Source organism: Saimiri boliviensis, chromosome 13 (genome assembly GCF_048565385.1).
Source record: "Saimiri boliviensis isolate mSaiBol1 chromosome 13, mSaiBol1.pri, whole genome shotgun sequence".
In the NCBI taxonomy this organism is placed as follows: domain Eukaryota; kingdom Metazoa; phylum Chordata; class Mammalia; order Primates; family Cebidae; genus Saimiri; species Saimiri boliviensis.
In genome coordinates this window covers 77893423-77910563 of record NC_133461.1, presented here as the reverse complement: position 1 = coordinate 77910563, position 17141 = coordinate 77893423, and the positions used below count along the sequence as shown (strand labels likewise).

General features: G+C 51.7%; 1 protein-coding gene across 10 annotated transcripts in view; it reads right to left on the bottom strand.

Moving 5' to 3' along the window:
- Positions 1 to 59: 59 nt before the first annotated feature.
- Positions 60 to 17141, bottom strand: part of FGFR1 (fibroblast growth factor receptor 1) — a 62594-nt gene continuing 45512 nt past the window's right edge. For 4 of the 10 annotated variants that reach the window (XM_010348718.3, XM_010348724.3, XM_074383866.1 and 1 more), the window contains 15 exons: positions 16689 to 16778; positions 16273 to 16445; positions 12822 to 12945; positions 11239 to 11429; positions 8530 to 8674; positions 6262 to 6464; positions 4978 to 5123; positions 4619 to 4740; positions 4105 to 4215; positions 3177 to 3367; positions 2119 to 2241; positions 1895 to 1965; positions 1485 to 1622; positions 1243 to 1348; positions 60 to 1135 (listed from right to left, as the gene is read on the bottom strand). In XM_010348718.3, coding sequence (XP_010347020.3) covers positions 959 to 1135; positions 1243 to 1348; positions 1485 to 1622; positions 1895 to 1965; positions 2119 to 2241; positions 3177 to 3367; positions 4105 to 4215; positions 4619 to 4740; positions 4978 to 5123; positions 6262 to 6464; positions 8530 to 8674; positions 11239 to 11429; positions 12822 to 12945; positions 16273 to 16445; positions 16689 to 16778 — 2111 coding nt within the window. In that variant the 3' untranslated portion in view covers positions 60 to 958. The remainder of the gene's footprint in view (positions 1136 to 1242; positions 1349 to 1484; positions 1623 to 1894; positions 1966 to 2118; positions 2242 to 3176; positions 3368 to 4104; positions 4216 to 4618; positions 4741 to 4977; positions 5124 to 6261; positions 6465 to 8529; positions 8675 to 11238; positions 11430 to 12821; positions 12946 to 16272; positions 16446 to 16688; positions 16779 to 17141) is intronic. The other 6 variants (XM_010348722.3, XM_039463334.2, XM_010348721.3 and 3 more) reach the window with 3 other exon arrangements.

Sequence of the window (17141 nt, the reverse complement as noted above, 5' to 3'; positions counted from 1 at the left end):
CCATGAGTGTCCCTCTTCCAGTGGACATTCTTGCCCTTTTCACACAGTCCATAGAAAAATGAAGCAGCAGCAATTTTTATTGAGGGACCTAAACTGAAAATAGGTTTAGAACATAATTTAAAAAAATAAAACAGCAAAAGTAGCAAAAAATATATGACCTTTTTAAAAACATTTTCTTTTTTTTTCTTTTTTCTTTGATTTTAATATATAGCAACTGATGCCTCCCAGCCACCAGGAGCATCTTACCCGATGGGTAAATCTCTGGTAATGACCCTTTTAAAAAGACATGTAAATATATACTCAGATTTATACACTTTGTGTTTTCTTCATAGCTATGTACAGAGCCCCCAGTTTGGGGCTGAGCCCCAGGGCCACAACACTGCCCCCAACCTGGCCTTCGCCTCACCATCCTCTGGTACCAGGCATTTGGTCAGCAAAGCAACTATCTGAATTAATAAGCCGCTGGCACCACCTATCTGGAGCAGAGGTCACCTTCGATCAAGGCCCAAAGCACTTATCTCCCTACTACTGTAGCCCTGAGGACAAGGCACCTGCCGCCAGAGTGCTAGGGGCTTCTGGGTGAAGGCGAAACACACCAAACCCAAATAAGAAAGCCCAGGAGGCTCTCACTTGCATGCCTGTTCATCGGCTCCCACTCCCCGCCTTCCAGGCAGGACCTGGTGGCAGGGAGGGGTCTTGGTCCAACATCTGGGAGGGGACGAAGTGGCCGGCAGCAAGGATCTGCCTCTTTGCACCTCTCACTGCCAGGTGGAGAGGAGGAGGAGGAAGAGATGAGCTGAGCGGGGTGAAGGCAGGCCACACAGGAAGGCCCCTGGTAGGCAGCCAGCTCCTGCCAGCAGGAAAGGGGACAGAGACAGACGGGCGGTGGGCCTGGCAGGGGCTGTGGGTAAGGATTACAGCTGATGCTGGAGTCTGAGGAGGGTGTGCAGGGTGGCAGTCAGCGGCGTTTGAGTCCGCCATTGGCAAGCTGGGCTGGGTGTCGGGGCAGGCAGGGCTCCTCAGGCAGCGGCTCATGAGAGAAGACGGAATCCTCCCCTGAGGAGCACGTAGAGCTCCGGGTGTCGGGAAAGCTGGGGGAGTACTGGTCCAGGGGCATGGACAGGTCCAGGTACTCCTGTGAGGGGCGAGAGGAAGCAGCAATGGGCTGGGCCCCTCCTCCCTGCTCAGAGAGATGCATGCATGCCGTGGGGACGGCCTGAGCTCCGGCACAGGCAGCCTTACCTGGTTGGAGGTCAAGGCCACGATGCGGTCCAGGTCTTCCACCAACTGCTTGAAGGTGGGTCTCTGCGAGGGCACTGCATGCCAGCAGTCCCGCATCATCATGTACCTGGGGCAGGACTGTAAGGTCAGGGAGGAAGGGCCGCCTCCTGGAGATGGACACCCTCTAGTACAGCCCCCTGCCCCTCAAGCCCACTCTTGCCCCAGGGCCTGGCTTGGGGCCTCCGCCATCTCCTCAGACTTACAGCTCGTTGGTACAGTTACTGGGCTTGTCCATGCGGTGACCCTCCTTCAGCAGCTTGAAAAGCTCCTCCACAGGCACACCAGGGTATGGGGAGCCACCCAGAGTGAAGATCTCCCACAGGAGCACCCCAAAAGACCACCTGCAGACAGGTGCAGAGCCATGGGTGTTAGAGCTTCTCCGCCTCCCCTCCCCCAGCACAAATCCTCCACCCAGGGCAGTGCCAGGAGACAGTGTGGCGAACAGATCAGCCTTTCAACATCTGGAGCAGAGGCAATGGCTACAGTATTTTGCTTTTCTCTTGGGGCGGAAGGACTCCTCCATCCAGGGGGAATGCAGGACTCTGCGCTGCTGGAAGTTCTTTATCCTTTCTTTAACCCACGCCTCCCTGGCAACTGCTTATTGCAAACTCACACATCACTCTGGTGGGTGTAGATCCGGTCAAACAATGCCTCGGGCGCCATCCACTTCACAGGCAGTCGGCCCTGCAAGCAGCACAGGGGAGGTTGTGGTGGCCCCGGGCAGGGCCGTGAGGACACAGGTGGGAAAAGACTGGGGGATGGGTTCTCAAGCCATCCCACCCACCCCTTGCTTCTTAGATGAAACCACCAGCATGGGGTGGCCCTGTTAGCACTCACGTTGGTTGTCTTTTTATAGTAGTCGATGTGGTGAATGTCCCGTGCGAGGCCGAAGTCCGCAATCTTCATGACGTTGTCCTCTGTCACCAGGACGTTCCGGGCGGCCAGGTCTCGGTGTATGCACTGAGGAAGGAGGAAGGGAGAGCAGGGGGAGGGAGGGGAGGGAGCTGGAAGGCTCTGGGGGCCGCCACCTGTGCAACTGGCCGACTTGCCTTACAAGACTTCTCCTCCATACTATTCTGCCCCTGAACCTTTGCTTTCCCTTCTAGAAGGTTCTCTGGCAGTTCCAGGCTTCTCAATCATCACAGCAAGTGCTCCTCCCTTCCCTCCCCCGAAGGCTGGCCCTTTATACCTCTCCTTTGTCTGACACGGCGTGTGTTCCTAGGTCCTGCCTCCCAGCAAAGCAAATCCACACTGAGCTGGGCTCAAATCAAGCTAGCGCTTACACACCAAACACTGCACTCAACGCTCACCGTTTCATTTTAACCTCGTAGAAATTCTACAACATAGTTATTATTATACTTTATTTTTTTCGAGACACGGTCTTGCTCTGTTGCACAGTGGTGTGATCATGGCTCCTGCAGCCTCCAACTCCTGGGATCAAGCTAGCCTCCCACCTCAGCCTCCCGAGTAGCTGGGACGACTGGCACGCAGTACCACACCCAGCTAACTTTTAAATATATATTTTTTAAAGACGGGGGTCTCACTGTTGTTGCCCAACCTTGTCTCAGACTCCTGAGCTCAAGCAATCCTCCTGCCTTGGCCACTGCACCCAGCTGATATTATTCTTATTTTGTATTTGAAGAATTGTAAGAAGTGACACAGAAAATGGCAGTGTACAGATCTGACCCTACATCAGTCTGACCCCAAGGCCACCTGGCTACACTGGTTCTCCTGACTCCGAGGTTACCAGAAAGCCTAAGACAATGCACAGGACCCGTGCTCAATGCATCCACAATGCCACCACAAGATGACAAGTCACAGGCTGGAGGACAGTGGGGGGGGGGGAGCTCTGTTCCCACCCCGACATTACCCAGGGGAGCCTTCAGGTTCCACACCTTCTTGGAGGCCAGATACTCCATGCCTCGGGCCACCTGATAGGCGCAGGACACCAGGTCCTTGGAGGAGAGCTGCTCCTCTGGGTTGTGGCTGGGGTTGTAGCAGTATTCCAGCCCTGGGGGCCTCCGGGCCTGCAGGTACTCCCGCAGGTTGCCCTTGGAGGCATACTCCACGATGACATACAAAGGACCTGCGGGCACAGGAGGAAGAGGCCACGCAGCCGGCAGCAGGTGAGCAGGTTTGGCATCACCTCGTGGAAACCCCACCCCCAGCAGCACACCCCAGGCAACCTCCCCTCTCCTGCCTCCTTTTAGGGGACCTGGAAAATCCATTCTACCACCCAAAGAAAATTAGAGAAATACTTATTCCTGGCATAGTCCAGAAATTTCCCAAGCAACGTTGGGATAAGAGCCCCAGCTTATTTATTTTTGAGATGGAGTCTCGCTCTGTCCCCCAGGCTGGAGTGCCGTGGTATAATTTTCGGCTCACTGCAACCTCCACCTTACAGATTCAAGTGATTCTCCTGCCTCAGCCTCCCAAGTAGCTGGGATTACAGGCATGCACCACGCCGCCTGGCTAACTTGTATTTTTAGCAGAGAGAGGGTTTCATCTCGTTAGCCATGCTGGGCTCACCTGATCTCAAGTGATCCTCCCACCTCGGCCTCCCAAAGTGCTGTGATTACAGGCATGGCCACTGTACCCAGCCTGAGCGCCCTAATTTAGACCAGAATTACTCAGCTGTCTCTGTTAACACGCCACGTGTGTGAATCTAGGTATCTGTATTCTTGGATGAACACATATGGGCTGAGCCCAGACCCCGAGAAACACGTTTCAACCTCTGCGAAAGCAGCCTCTCTTAACCCCCTTCCCTAACAGCTCAGACCTTCTGCCTGCTGGGGAGGGAAGGCCAGCCTGGCCGGGACCCACCGTCCTGCGTGCAGGCCCCCAGCAGGTTGATGATGTTCTTATGCTTCCCAATCATCTTCATCATCTCCATTTCTGAGATCAGGTCTGACAAGTCTTTCTCTGTTGCATCCGCTTTAAAGAACACGTTGAGACTCATTTACTTTTGCAAGGGAGGAGGGCAGGAGAAAGGCTAAGGGAGCGGGGTATGTGCCGAGGGGCCGCTTTTCTCTGGGGCTTGATTCTCTCCTCCCCACTTCCACCTTCCCTCTCCTGGGAGCTGTTGTTGCAAGAGGTGGTAGTGAGTGGGGAGGGATGCGGGGAGAAAAGGCAGCAAGTGATAGATCCAGGATAGACATCTAACCACAGCCCAATCTCAGGGTGCAGAACTCCCACTCCACTCCCAGGTAATCCCAAGCAGGCAGGGGAGCAGGTGTGGGCAGCAAATAACCAGAGAAGCTGCTCTGCTGGGCCCGAGGCCTGCTGTTTGCTTGGAATGGGACAAGATGGACTCTGCAAGGACAGAAGCATCACTTACACTTCAACATCTTCACAGCCACCTTGGTCACACGGTTGGGTTTGTCCTTGTCCAGTCCGATGGCCTCTGCCAACACCACCTGCCCAAAGCAGCCCTCTCCCAGGGGTTTTCCTAAGACCAGTCTTTCAGGGGAAACAGAGAGCGGCATTAGGTTGGGGCTGGTGAAGTTCAAACTTTGAGAGGCACCCCATCTCCACTTCTGTATTTCACCCAACTGTGGGCAGAAAGTAGAAGTGAATGTTTCTGCAGGCATTTCATACACCTTCACTGCCCAGAAGGTGTTAGTATACACACCTTCCACCACTAGAATAGCAAGCAAAGGATGCCTTCAAAAAGTTAGGAGTTAAAAGGATTACTACCTGTCCCGAGGCAGCTCCCAGCGAGGGTCTTCGGGAAGCTCATACTCAGAGACCCCTGCTAGCATGGGAGTCCCACTGGAGGAGAGCCGTGAAGGCCGAACCAGAAGAACCCCAGAGTTCATGGACGCACTGGAGTCAGCGGACACCTGCAAGGAAGAGTGGGGTCACCCTAGAGCAAGGAGGGGGGACAGGGGCGACTCCTTCCCATTCCTAGTCAGGGCTTCCCAACAATGGCAGAGGCACATTTCTGTATATCTGATGTTCTTTCACCGACACAGAGTGGTCCGAAGACCACAGAGGCCCAATTTCTAGGACTGACATATGTCTGCCACTGGCTGGCCTTTCTGGATTTCATTCACCTTTAAAATAAGCAGACCAAATGCACCTCTTCCAGCTTGATATTTTAACTGGTCACTGGAGTAACAACTCTACTCTCACAACTCTTCGCTAATACTTTGCCTTAGCTTATGGATTCCTAACTCCCAAAGCACCTTCCAGAATGAGCATAGGCTTCTGAGGGAATGGTCACTCTTGCACACGCCTGTACCTATACAGTTTCCTCCCATGGGGAAGGGTGGGCACACAGGAGGACAAGGGGATAGGATGGTATGGCTGATACGGTTGCTGTGTCCCCACCCAAATCTCATCTTGAATTCCCACGTGTTGTGGGAGGGACCTGGTGGGAGGTCACTGACTCGTGGGGGCAGATCTTTCTCGTGCTATTCTTGTGACAGTGAATAAATCTCATGAGATCTGATGGTTTTTAAAGGGGAGTTTCCCTGCACAAGCTCTCTTTTCTTGTCTGCTGCCATGTAAGACATGCCTTTTGCCTTCTGCCATGATTGTGAGGCCTCCCCACCCACGTGGAACTGTGAAGCCATTAAATCTGTTTCTTTTGTAAATTGCCCAGTCTTTATCAGCAGCGTGAAAATGGACTAATACAGACGGTCCTCTTCTCTAACTGCATCTCTGCACTTCTAAGCAGCCCTTGGGGACAGTTCAAATGCATGCTATTGGCTGCACATTCCATCCAGATAGGACTTCCTCCCAATCCATGTGCCAGGGGTCCGGGGGACTTTCAATGGGATAGGGAGGGTGCAGAAGATTCACGGGCTACACTAGCTTAAAACAGACTCTGGAGCACTTAGTTCAAGACATTCTGCTGTGCCTGGCTCAGAAGCCAGAAAGCCAAGCCCAAAGCTGTAGATTAGGGACAGTGGAGAGGCCAGCGGATTAGAGGCCCAGAGAGGTGGTGCTGAGTGTGCAAATCCCCCATCTACTTTCTGTTACCTGTCTGCGCAGAGGGATGCTCTTGGCCAGCTTGTGCACGGCCATCTGGCTGTGGAAGTCACTCTTCTTGGTGCCGCTCTTCATCTTGTAGACGATGACCGACCCCACCATGCAGGAGATGAGGAAGGCCCCTGTGCAATAGATGATGATCTCCAGGTACAAGGGCGAGGTAATCACGGCTGGCCTCTCTTCCAGGGCTGAGTCAGTGCGAACAGGGTGTTAGCAGGTTTGGAGGGGCCCGTCCATGCAAGGCTCCACTCCATTAGAAAAATAACACCTATCTCCTGTCCCCTGGGAACTGTCAGGGAGAAGAACCATGCCACGTTCTAGGTAGGACTAGGATTGTGGCCCTAGGAGGATCAGAAAAGCCCCTGATCTCAGAGGCTGCCTTCAGTGGACTGGAGCCCTGGAAGAGGGGTGGCCTGGAACCATCATGCTATGCAAGTCTCATCCTCGTTTATTCCTGGGCCTCCTTGCTCAGGTGGACTGGATGGGTACAGGCACCCAGGGACCCTGCAAGGGCCAGCTGAGAAGTCACTTCTGTGTGCCTTTCTTGGTCTCCTCAGGGAGCCATGGCCCTTCTTTGCAGAGCCTCAGCTCTGTGTGCATGCACTTAACACACAGGGACAGAGATGTTTGAGTCCTCTGTCCCTAAGAAGCCACAGGGTTCCTGAGGGCAGGGCTGGTGCCTTGTTTATTTTTGCAGGCCACAGCACCTGGTGATGGTGGCACTCACAGAATGAGGACAGAGGACAAGAGGGGAACCAGCCTGCACCCTGCTCAACGTCCCACTTGCAGTCTGTGTCATCTCTGTCGAGTCACATAGGTCAATATTTACACCTAGTCAAACCACAGGCAAAGCTGACTTAATTTCCAAAAATAAGCTTTTTTTGGTAGTGCTTATGAATTCTACTTTCAGGCTTCGATTCCTAAAACATAAACAAATGTGGTGGCAGGGGGGCAGGGGCTGCATTTTACTATTCTCTTCTCCCACCTTCAGATTAGGATTCACCCCCCACCCCATTGCCAGAGCAGCTAAGCCAGTTCAGTCCACCCTTCCGTTCAGCACGAGGGACTGGGAGGCTCTCATCCCAGCTCACGCAGCACTGATTTCACAGAACATGCTTTGCCCCACGGGTGTGGACAGCCCTCCTCCTTCCACAGGCCTCCTCCCAAACTTCCCCTTTAAAACTCATCAGCCAGCCTCGGAGGCGGCACCCCTGAGAACCCTCCCAGAGAGGCATGAGGCATAACCCCAGACTGAGCCCACGAGAATGTCCCAAGGCCCGACAAGGAGACAGCAGAGCTGATGACAGGGAGAAGTGCTGCTGTTTTTTTCTTTCCCTGGTGTTGAGGAACAAAGACAACTGATTGGGAGCACACGGGGAGAACGGACAGGACAAGGACAGGGACGATGAGAAAAACAGAGCACTTCTTGCCTGCAGCAGGGGCATCCGGAGACCCTGATGGGCAAGCAGGGCAGAGGGGGAAAGGAGGCGAGAGGAGAGGGCAGTGCAAGCAGGACCAAGAGCAGTGCCCAGACCCACGTGCAGGACATTCCAAGAGACAGCAGCGAGCCCTGGCCCTGGGGTCACCAGCCACCACCCTGAGCAGGCTGCAGGCTCCTTCCTCCCCAGCTCAACACGCAGACCTCCTCTTGGAAGATGAGAGACAGCAGCGGCCAAAGAGGACACATGGACATCAGGAAGCCTGCTGTGGCTGCCCCGGACAGGCCTTTTTGAAGGCCGCTCAGTTCACGTGACCAGGCAGACTTTCTCCTCCTCCAAAGGCATAGGATGGTAGGACAGGAAGAGGGTGGGCTGCTCTTTGCAAGCAGCAAGCCCCCCTGGGCCGAGCGCCTGAGTGCAGGGAGAAGAGGCATGGGGCCCTATCTGAGACTTTTCAGATGCTCAGTACCCAGAAGAGGAGGGAAGGCTGCTGGAGCCAAGGATGGAAGGAGCCTGCTGTGGAGGAGTCCGGCTGCAGGGTTAACCCAGATCGCGGGCATGCATTGCACTGGCCGCGGGAGAGCAGAGGCAGGCGGACAAGTGGGAGGCTCCCCTGTGCCTGCAAAACTAGGGAAGCTCTTCTCTCAGGCGAGAGGATTCAGCCCTTCAAGCTGGGGCAGGGCGTGGCACCAGGCAGGCGGGAGCCTGTTCTTCCAGCTCTTCTGCCTCTGTGTCTCCCCAAGCCTGGAAATGCATGCTCCCCCCGTGCCCATGGCGAGGGCAGGACATCGAGAGGAGAAGTTACAGTGTGTACCTTCCAGAACGGTCAACCATGCAGAGTGATGGGAGAGTCCGATAGAGTTACCCGCCAAGCACGTATACTCCCCTGCGTCCTCAAAGGAGACATTTCTTAAGTGAAGCACCTCCATCTCTTTGTCAGTGGTATTCACTCCAGCAGTCTAAAAGAGACAACGGAAGCAAAATGGACAAGCACAGGACATGAATCCTCTAAGAGACGCAGAGCAAGGGAGGGAGAGTCAGAGTGGGGGGGGACCAGAGGAAGAAATGCTCCCCCGCGTCTTCTCTGTAACAAGGAACAAACGAAAACCACCAGGCAGCAAAACCTGTTAGAAGAAGAAGGTGAGACCCTGCGGGAGGACCTCCGGCAGACCTGAGAAGACGATGGCTGGTTACGACCCTTCACCAGACGCTGGCAGCCACTGGCCCATCCGAGCATGCGGGCGGTGAGCAGCATGGAGAAATGGGGCCGGCAGGCGGGGACTGTTTGGTTTTAGGTAAAGACAGCCAGAGGGTGAACACAGGAGGGATGGCGGGGGCTGCAGACATGCACACATGTGCGCGCACACACACGCACGCACACACACACACACGTGTGCGTACACAGCCTGCAGATGTGAGTGCAAGGGAATGCCTGGCCCCTTCTCTCTCTTGTTTTTAGAGATGCGGTCTCACTCTGTCACCCAGGCTGGAGTACAGTGGTACAAACATAGCTCACTGAAGCCCCGACCTTCTGAGCTCAGGCAATCCTCCTGCCTCAGACTTCAGACTAGCTGGGACTACGCTACCATGCTTGGCTAATTTATTTTATTTATAGAGATGGAGTCTTGCTATGTTGCCCAGCTTGGTCTCAACCTCCTGGTTTCAAGTGATCCTCCCACCTCAGTCTTCCAAAGAGCTGGGATTACGGGAGTGAACCACCGTGCCTGGCCTAAGACCCCTTCTCATAACCACCACTCACACCTTCTGTCTGAAGTACCATTTGTAACGCAGCAAGACTGTGTTCCCATGAGTCCTCACATGGATCCACACACAGCCAAGGAACACACAGAAGGCAGAGAGGGAGCCCGCAGACACCAACACAATACCAAACCAAATCAGCCTCCCAGGCCGGGTATTTTTCCATGGCTCTGGGCACTAGAAATACAGTAGGGTGACAGGGACAGTCCAGCACTGGCTTCCCCGCCTGCCCGGCAGCTTGAGACCTACGCCACATCCCCAGCACAGGATCCCATCCATCTCCCCATTACCTTTTGCCACAGGTCTGGTGACAGTGAGCCACGCAGACTGGTTAGCTTCACCAATATAATTGGAAACCTTACACACATACTCCCCGCTCTGGGCCTCTGTCACATTGAACAGGGTCAGCACCTCCGCATCCGAGCTATTAATCCCCGAATGCTGGAACAAACCAACGACACACCAGTCAGTTGGGCAAACTCTGGGATGTGGCCACGCACATTGCCCCTGTGTAACTTTCAGGCAGGCCCAGGGAGTGAAGGGAGATGTTAAGTGAGATTTATTTTCTTCTCTTTTAGTTTTTCTTTCTTTCTTTTTTTTGAGACAGAATCTCACTCACTCTGTCACCCAGGCTGGAGTGCAGCAGCGTGATCTCAGCTCACTGCAACGTCCGCCTCCTGAGTTCAAGCAGTTCTCCTGCCTCAGCCTCCTGAGTAGCTGGGACTACAGGTGCCCACCATCACGCACAGCGAATTTTTGTATTTTTAGTACAGATGGGGTTTCACCGCGTTGGCCAGGCTGGTCTCGAACTCCTGACACGTGATCTGCTGGCCTCAGCCTCCCAAAGTGCTGGGATTACGAGCGTGAGCCATAGCGCCCAGCCCTCTTTCCCTTTTAGAAGGAGAGAACAAATGGACTTCAAAAGTCCAAAGCATTTGATTGAGGAGGGAGGGGAATCACTGCTTCAAATGGAATGTTCTGTTTGTATTTAACCCACTCCCTCCAGGACTGGAGCAGGGGTTGTGAGTGGAGACAGTGACCAAGGTCCTACAGAGCAGTTTTAGCACCAGCGGCGAAAAGAAGGGAGGGCCAGTATATCTCTGAGACAGCCGAGCCAGGGGAGGATGAGGTCTAACTCTGGGACAAGGAGGTAAACAACTTTCCCAGCTTCTGGTTCCTTCCTGTTGCAAGATCCACTGGAGATTTAAGCAATTACCTTTCCTGGATTAATGGAGCATTCAGGGACAATGAAGTCTGGGAATAAGAGGAAAAAGGAAGAAAATGCCATTACTCCTCGCATGGCTTATAATTTATAGGTGGCTTTTGTTTTTCCAACTCTTCGTAAGAGATGCTCTTATCATCCACCCCATTTGCCAGAAAGATCGTACGTCGCTCGGGAAGCAGAGCGAAAACTGGGAAACGCTTGCTGGAAAGGCTCTAGTCTCAGGCAATGAAAAGGCAGGGGTCCAAATGCCTTCCTTGCGTGGCTGACCCTAAGGCTCCAGCGATGTTGCTCTCAAAGCTCATTACAGACCAGCATCACCCACCCCTGCAGCCCTTGTTCCCAGCTAACCTCCACTTTGCAACCTCTGTCACTAGTCCTGGGGGATATGGCTAGATCCATACCAAGATGGAGTGTGTGTGCCTGCAGGGTAAGGGATGATCCCGTTTAGGGGCACTGAGCTTGCCCACAGCAACTTGAGCCCTGGAGGCACTGGTGTCCTTCCCAAGTAGACTGGCCCATGAGGACCGGGGCCATGATTACCTTCAAGATCTGGACATAAGGCAGGTTGTCTGGACCAATCTTGCTCCCGTTCACCTCGATGTGCTTTAGCCACTGGATGTGTGGTTGTGGGTCACTGTACACCTTACACATGAACTCCACGTTGCTACCCAGGGCCACTGTCTTGTTGGCGGGCAACCCTGCTTGCAGGATGGGCCGGTGAGGGGACCGCTCTGTGGAAGACGGGAGAGGAGGTGCTTGTCATGGGGACCCTGCCATGGCTAAAGAGTGGTGTGCTCACCTGCATCCCCCTTGGCTTCCCGGTGATGGGTTGTAAACCTCCCAGCACTTCTGCTGAGCTCAAGCCTCTCAAACCAGAGCTAGGGAAATGGACACCTTCTCTTCAGGCCCTAAGCCATCAGGAGCCTCCTCCTCCTCAAGGTGCTGCATCATATTTACAGTCACAGTAAGTCGCTCATGATTTCATGGAGAACATTCTAACTCAGCTGCATCCCCAGGCCTCAGCGCAACTTGTTTCTCCTTAAGTAAAACCAGTCATTTAGACTCCTGCTGTTTTAAAGTACGGTCCACAAGCAGTGCTACCGGCATCCCCTAGGAGCTTGTTAGAAATGCAGAATCTCAGATCTTACTCCGATCTCTTGGATCAGAATCTCTTTTTTTTGAGGCAGGGTCTCACTCTGTCACCTACGTTGCAGTGCTGGGATGGCATCCTAGTTCACTGCAGTTTTGAACTCCTGGGCTCAATGATTCTCCCACCTCAGTAGCCTCAGTTACTCAGCTGGGACTACAAGTACATGCCACTGCACTAGGCTAGTTTTAAATTTTTTTACAGAGAAAGGGTCTCACTGTGTTGCCCGGGCTGGTCTCAAACTCCTGGCCTCAAGCACTCCTCCTGCCTTGGCCTTCTAAAGTGATGTAATCACAAACGTGAGTAATCCCATCATACCACCTGGAGCTCATAAGCCACCGCGCCTGGCCACAATCTCCTTTTTAGACCATATCGTCACAGTCAAGAACACTGGCTGCGAGACTCTGTACCCAATGACCTCTAGAAAGTGAATTTCGAATTCCTAGAGGAAAAGGCTGCAGTTATAGCTCCAAGAGGCTTGAAGTTCTTCCGAGAGTCTCCTGTGATGCCCTGGAGTTGGCACAGCCGTGGAGTTCTGCATTAGCAAGGTGTCTGACCTCTCTGAGCCTCAGCGCCTGCGCTCCTGTGTAGAGCTAGACTAATACCACCCACCTTGCAGGTGTGCTACACGCATTACAGGGCAAGTATTTAGGGAGCCTGGCATTAAGCGACAGTTCCTGTTACGCTATATTTAACATCGCTCCAACAGCGCCTCTTTCAGGACATACCCTGAACAGCACCTTCCATTTCACAGTGACAACCAGCTTTGACATGTGTTACTGTCTGATCTTAACTCTATTTCACAGATAAGAAAAGTGAGGCTCAAAAGAGAGAAGTGACCTGCTCAAGGTGACAAAGCCGGGAACTGCCAACCACTATCCTGACTCGTCCCCTAAGAAACCTGGACACTCTGGCTGTGTTCTCCAAGCGGCTCTTCCTGCTAAACTCGTTCCTCCTGCCGCCTGTGCCCTCTTACCCACGACGTCCAGCTGGTAGGTGTGGTTGATGCTGCCGTACTCATTCTCCACGATGCAAGTGTAGTTGCCCTTGTCAGAGGGCACCACGGAGTCCATTATGATGCTCCAGGTGGCATAACGGACCTAAGGGGAAATGCCAAAGGGGTACATTGAGGGTCTGAAGGAAAACGCAGGCAGAAGCTCCACGACAATGTCAGCACCCTGTGACACCTGCCCATCCACATCAGAGCCTGGTGGAACAGGGCCCCAGGCTTCAGGGTCGGCTAGGATGAAGCATGCAGTGGCCCCTACCAGCCCATTCACATTCGGAAACAACACATCAGACAAGCTGGCAGATGGGGTGTGAAGACTCTGGAAGTTTCCACTGTGACACTTAAGGTCATTCATGATGCAGACAGACGTGTCTTCTGCAAACACTCCCAAATACACTAGGAATGTTCCCAACTGTGCACTTCTCCTATTTGACAAGAATATAGCCCCCACTGCCCTTGACAGCTCATTTCAAAAGCCATCTCCTCTTTGGGAGGCTAACATGGGAAAATCACAAGGTCAGGAGTTTGAGACCAGCCTGGCCAACTTGGTGAAATCCCATCTGTACTAAAAATACAAAAAATTAGCTGGGTATAGTGGTGAGCACCTCTAATCCCAGCTACTTGGGAGGCTGAGGCAGGAGAATCACCTGAACCCAGGAGGTGGAGGTTGCGGTGAGCCGAGATTGGTGCCAGTGCACTCCAGCCTAGGCAACAGAGCGAGACTCTGTCTCAAAACGAAAACAAAATAAAAAAAATTAAAAAAAAATTTCCTCCAACCCAGTCTTTGGCCTGAACTGTGCTTACCCTTTGTCTACTGAAGCACTGATCATAGTCTGCTTTTTATAACAGCAGCTCATGACATTTGCCTTCTATCAGACTAGAAAATTTTTATGGGCAGGAATGTTGTCTTGTAGCACCTAAAGCATGGTGTCTTGCATGTAGTGAGTGCATGGTGAATTAATTTAAAATGTTTCTGGCCGTGCGCAGTGGCTCATGCCTGTAATCCCAGCACTTTGGGAGGCTGAGGTGAACGGATCACTTGAGGTCAGGAGTTCAAGACCATCATGGCCAACATGGTGAAACCCCATCGCTACTAAAAATACAAAACTTAGCTGAGCATGGTGGCCCACACATGTAATCCCAGGTAGTCGGGAGGCTGAGGCAGGAGAATTTCTTGAACCTGGGAGGCAGAGGCTGCAGTGAGTCAAGACCATGCCACTGCTCTCCAGCTTGGGTTACAGAGCGAGACTTTGTCTCAAAAAACAAACAGATAAAAAAAAGTTGCCCTATTCTTTCTGAAAATACTCTGCTTTCCTTACACGTAATTAATGAGATAAGAGGTGAGATGAAAGAAAAACAGGGACTATAAGGAGGACCAGAAACTCTGAAGAGGAATTAAATGAAGGTGTTCTTCCTACAAATATAGATGGGCAGAGGATGTGATGGATAGTTTACACAAGAGGAAACGAAAACTGCTTGCTAATATATGAAAATTCTAACTTTATTAATAAGCGAAATAATGTACAAGAGAATAATGAAATAAATACAGTCATCCCCCTGATCTGTGGGGGATATGTCCCAAGACCCCCTGCGGATGCCTGAAACTGCAAAAAGTACCAAAACCTACATATCTAATAGCACTGGTTTCTCCTATACAGACACACACACGATAAAGTTTAATTTATAAGTTAGGCACAGCGCAAGATTAACAACAAAAACAGAACAATTGTAATAATATACTATAATAAAAGTTATATGAATGTGGTCGCTCTCTCTCAAAATAACTTATTATACTGTACTCATCTTTTTTTTTTTTTTTTTTTGAGACAGAATCTTGCTCCTGTTGCCCAGGCTGGAGCACAATGGTGTGACCTTGGCTCATTGCAACCTCCACCTCCTGGGTTCAGGTGATTCTCCTGCCTCAGCCTCCCAAATAGCTGGGATTATAGGCACCCACCACCATGCCCAACTGATTTTTGTATTTTTAGCAGAGACGGGGTTTCACCATGTTGGCCAGGCTGGTCTTGAACTCCTGACCTCAGGTGATCTGCTCACCTCAGCCTCCCAAAGTGCTGGGATTACAGGTGTGAGCCACCATGCCCGGTCTCATCTATTTTTAATTGTTGGTTGACTGTGGTAATGAAACCACGGACAGCGACACCAGGGACAAGGCGGGACTGCCTATCAAATTCGTCTATCAAATTTGCTGGCAAAGGTATAGTGGATTTGTCATTCTCATACTCTTGCTATGGGAGGGTGAATCAATCTTCCCTTTCAAGAAAGTAATTTGGTAAGGCTCAAAAAATGCTTACAACCCTTTAACTTGGTAATTTCACGTGTAATAATCTGTCCTAAGGAAGCACACTTAAAAATGCTGACAGGGATTCACTGCAACATTATTTACTATGGTGAAAACTAGAATATACCTAATGTCACAATAGTTCATTAAATTATGGGAGTTTTATTGTTGTTTTTTGGAGACAGAGTCTTACTCTGTCACCCAGAGTGAAGTGGTGAGATCTCAGCTCACTGCAACCTCTGCCTCCTGGGTTCAAACGATTCTCCTGCCTCAGCCTCCCCAGTAGCTGGGATTACAAGAGCCTGCCACCATGTCTGGCTAATTTTTTGTATTTTTAGTAGAGAGGGGGTTTCACTACGTTGCTCAGGCTGGTTTCAAACTCCTGAGCTCATATAATCCACCTACCTTGGCCTCCTAAAGTGGTAGGATCATAGGCGGGAGCCACTGTGCCCAGCCAAATTATGGGATTTTAAAATAATGGAATCTTACACAGTCATGAAAAATTATGTTTCAAACAGTCATGCTTGAAAAAACATCAAAAAAAGACTCATGTTAACAAATAAGAAGGCAAGAAAATTACATACATGATGTGATCAACTATGTAAAAACCATATAACACAGAAAGAAGACAAGACATTTTTAAACCTTATTTGCATTTGTTTGTATTTAAAAACTGTAATGCAGCCGGGCGCGGTGGCTCACGTATATAATCCCAGCACTTTGGGAGGCTGAGACGGGTGGATCACGAAGTCAAGAGATCGAGACCATCCTGGTCAACATGGTGAAACCCCGTCTCTACTAAAAATACAAAAATTAGCTGGGCATGGTGGCGCACGCCTGTAGTCCCAGCTACTCGGGAGGCTGAGGCAGAGGAATTGCTTGAACCCAGGAGGCGGAGGTTGTGGTGAGCCGAGATCGCGCCATTGCATTCCAGCCTGGGTAACAGGAGCGAAACTCCGTCTCAAAAAAAAAAAAAAAAAGAAAAAGAAAAAAAATGTAATGCATTACCTGGATAGTTGGAAAAGATTCCTTAAAACAATTAAAAGCATATAATCAGGATTTCCTAACTCGGCCTCCCCTGTTGCCATTACTCTAACTTTCGCATGCACACACACATACCTTGTAGCCTCCAATCCTGTGGTCAGGTTTGAATTCTTTGCCATTTTTCAACCAGCGCAGTGTGGGGTTTGGGGTCCCACTGGAAGGGCATTTGAACTTCACTGTCTTGGCAGCTGGCACCGCATGCAATTTCTTTTCCATCTTTTCTGGGGATGTCCAATATGGAGCTACAGCTGCCCAGGGAAAGCCAAGAGAGACAGGCAGGGTGGGAAGAGCAGCTTGTCAGGCTCAGGAGCAGGGCCCAGGTCAGGACCTGGGGGTGCCTTGCCCATCTGCCCAACACCTGTGAGCAGTGCCTAGCACTTAGCAGAACGGGCACCATGACCCCATGTATCCTCTCCTCCAGCCCGTTCAGCCTTTCCCTCCCCTCTTTTAACCTAAAACCCAGGGCAGTAAGATAGGAAACAGTGTCTCACGCATACGGTTTGGTTTGGTGTTATCTGTCTCTTTCTCCTCTGAAGAGGAGTCATCATCATCATCATCGTCCTCCGAGGAGGGGAGAGCATCTATGGGAAGAAGAAGGGGCACTGAGGTTCCTCCTAGGGATGCCTGGATTTCACTCACTCAGGCTAGTGCAGTTCCAGATGAACACGGACACCCTCCCCATGGGGATCCCAGTCCCACTTCTCCCTTAGTGACCATCTCTCGGTGGGATGGAAACTGTTTAAGCACGGTTCCTGTTCGTGTTTCCTTCCTTCCCCGAAGCACTGCCTGGAAGCCTTCACACTGGGTGGTTCCATCAGGGTCAGCTGTTCCTCTTTAACTTATCCTGCATTCAAAGGCTCTCTCTCAACTCGTGGTGCCACCTGGGTGTGTTGGGTCTCAACTTGCAGCCAGGCAGCCTGTATTCTTCTTTGGACAGCTACTAT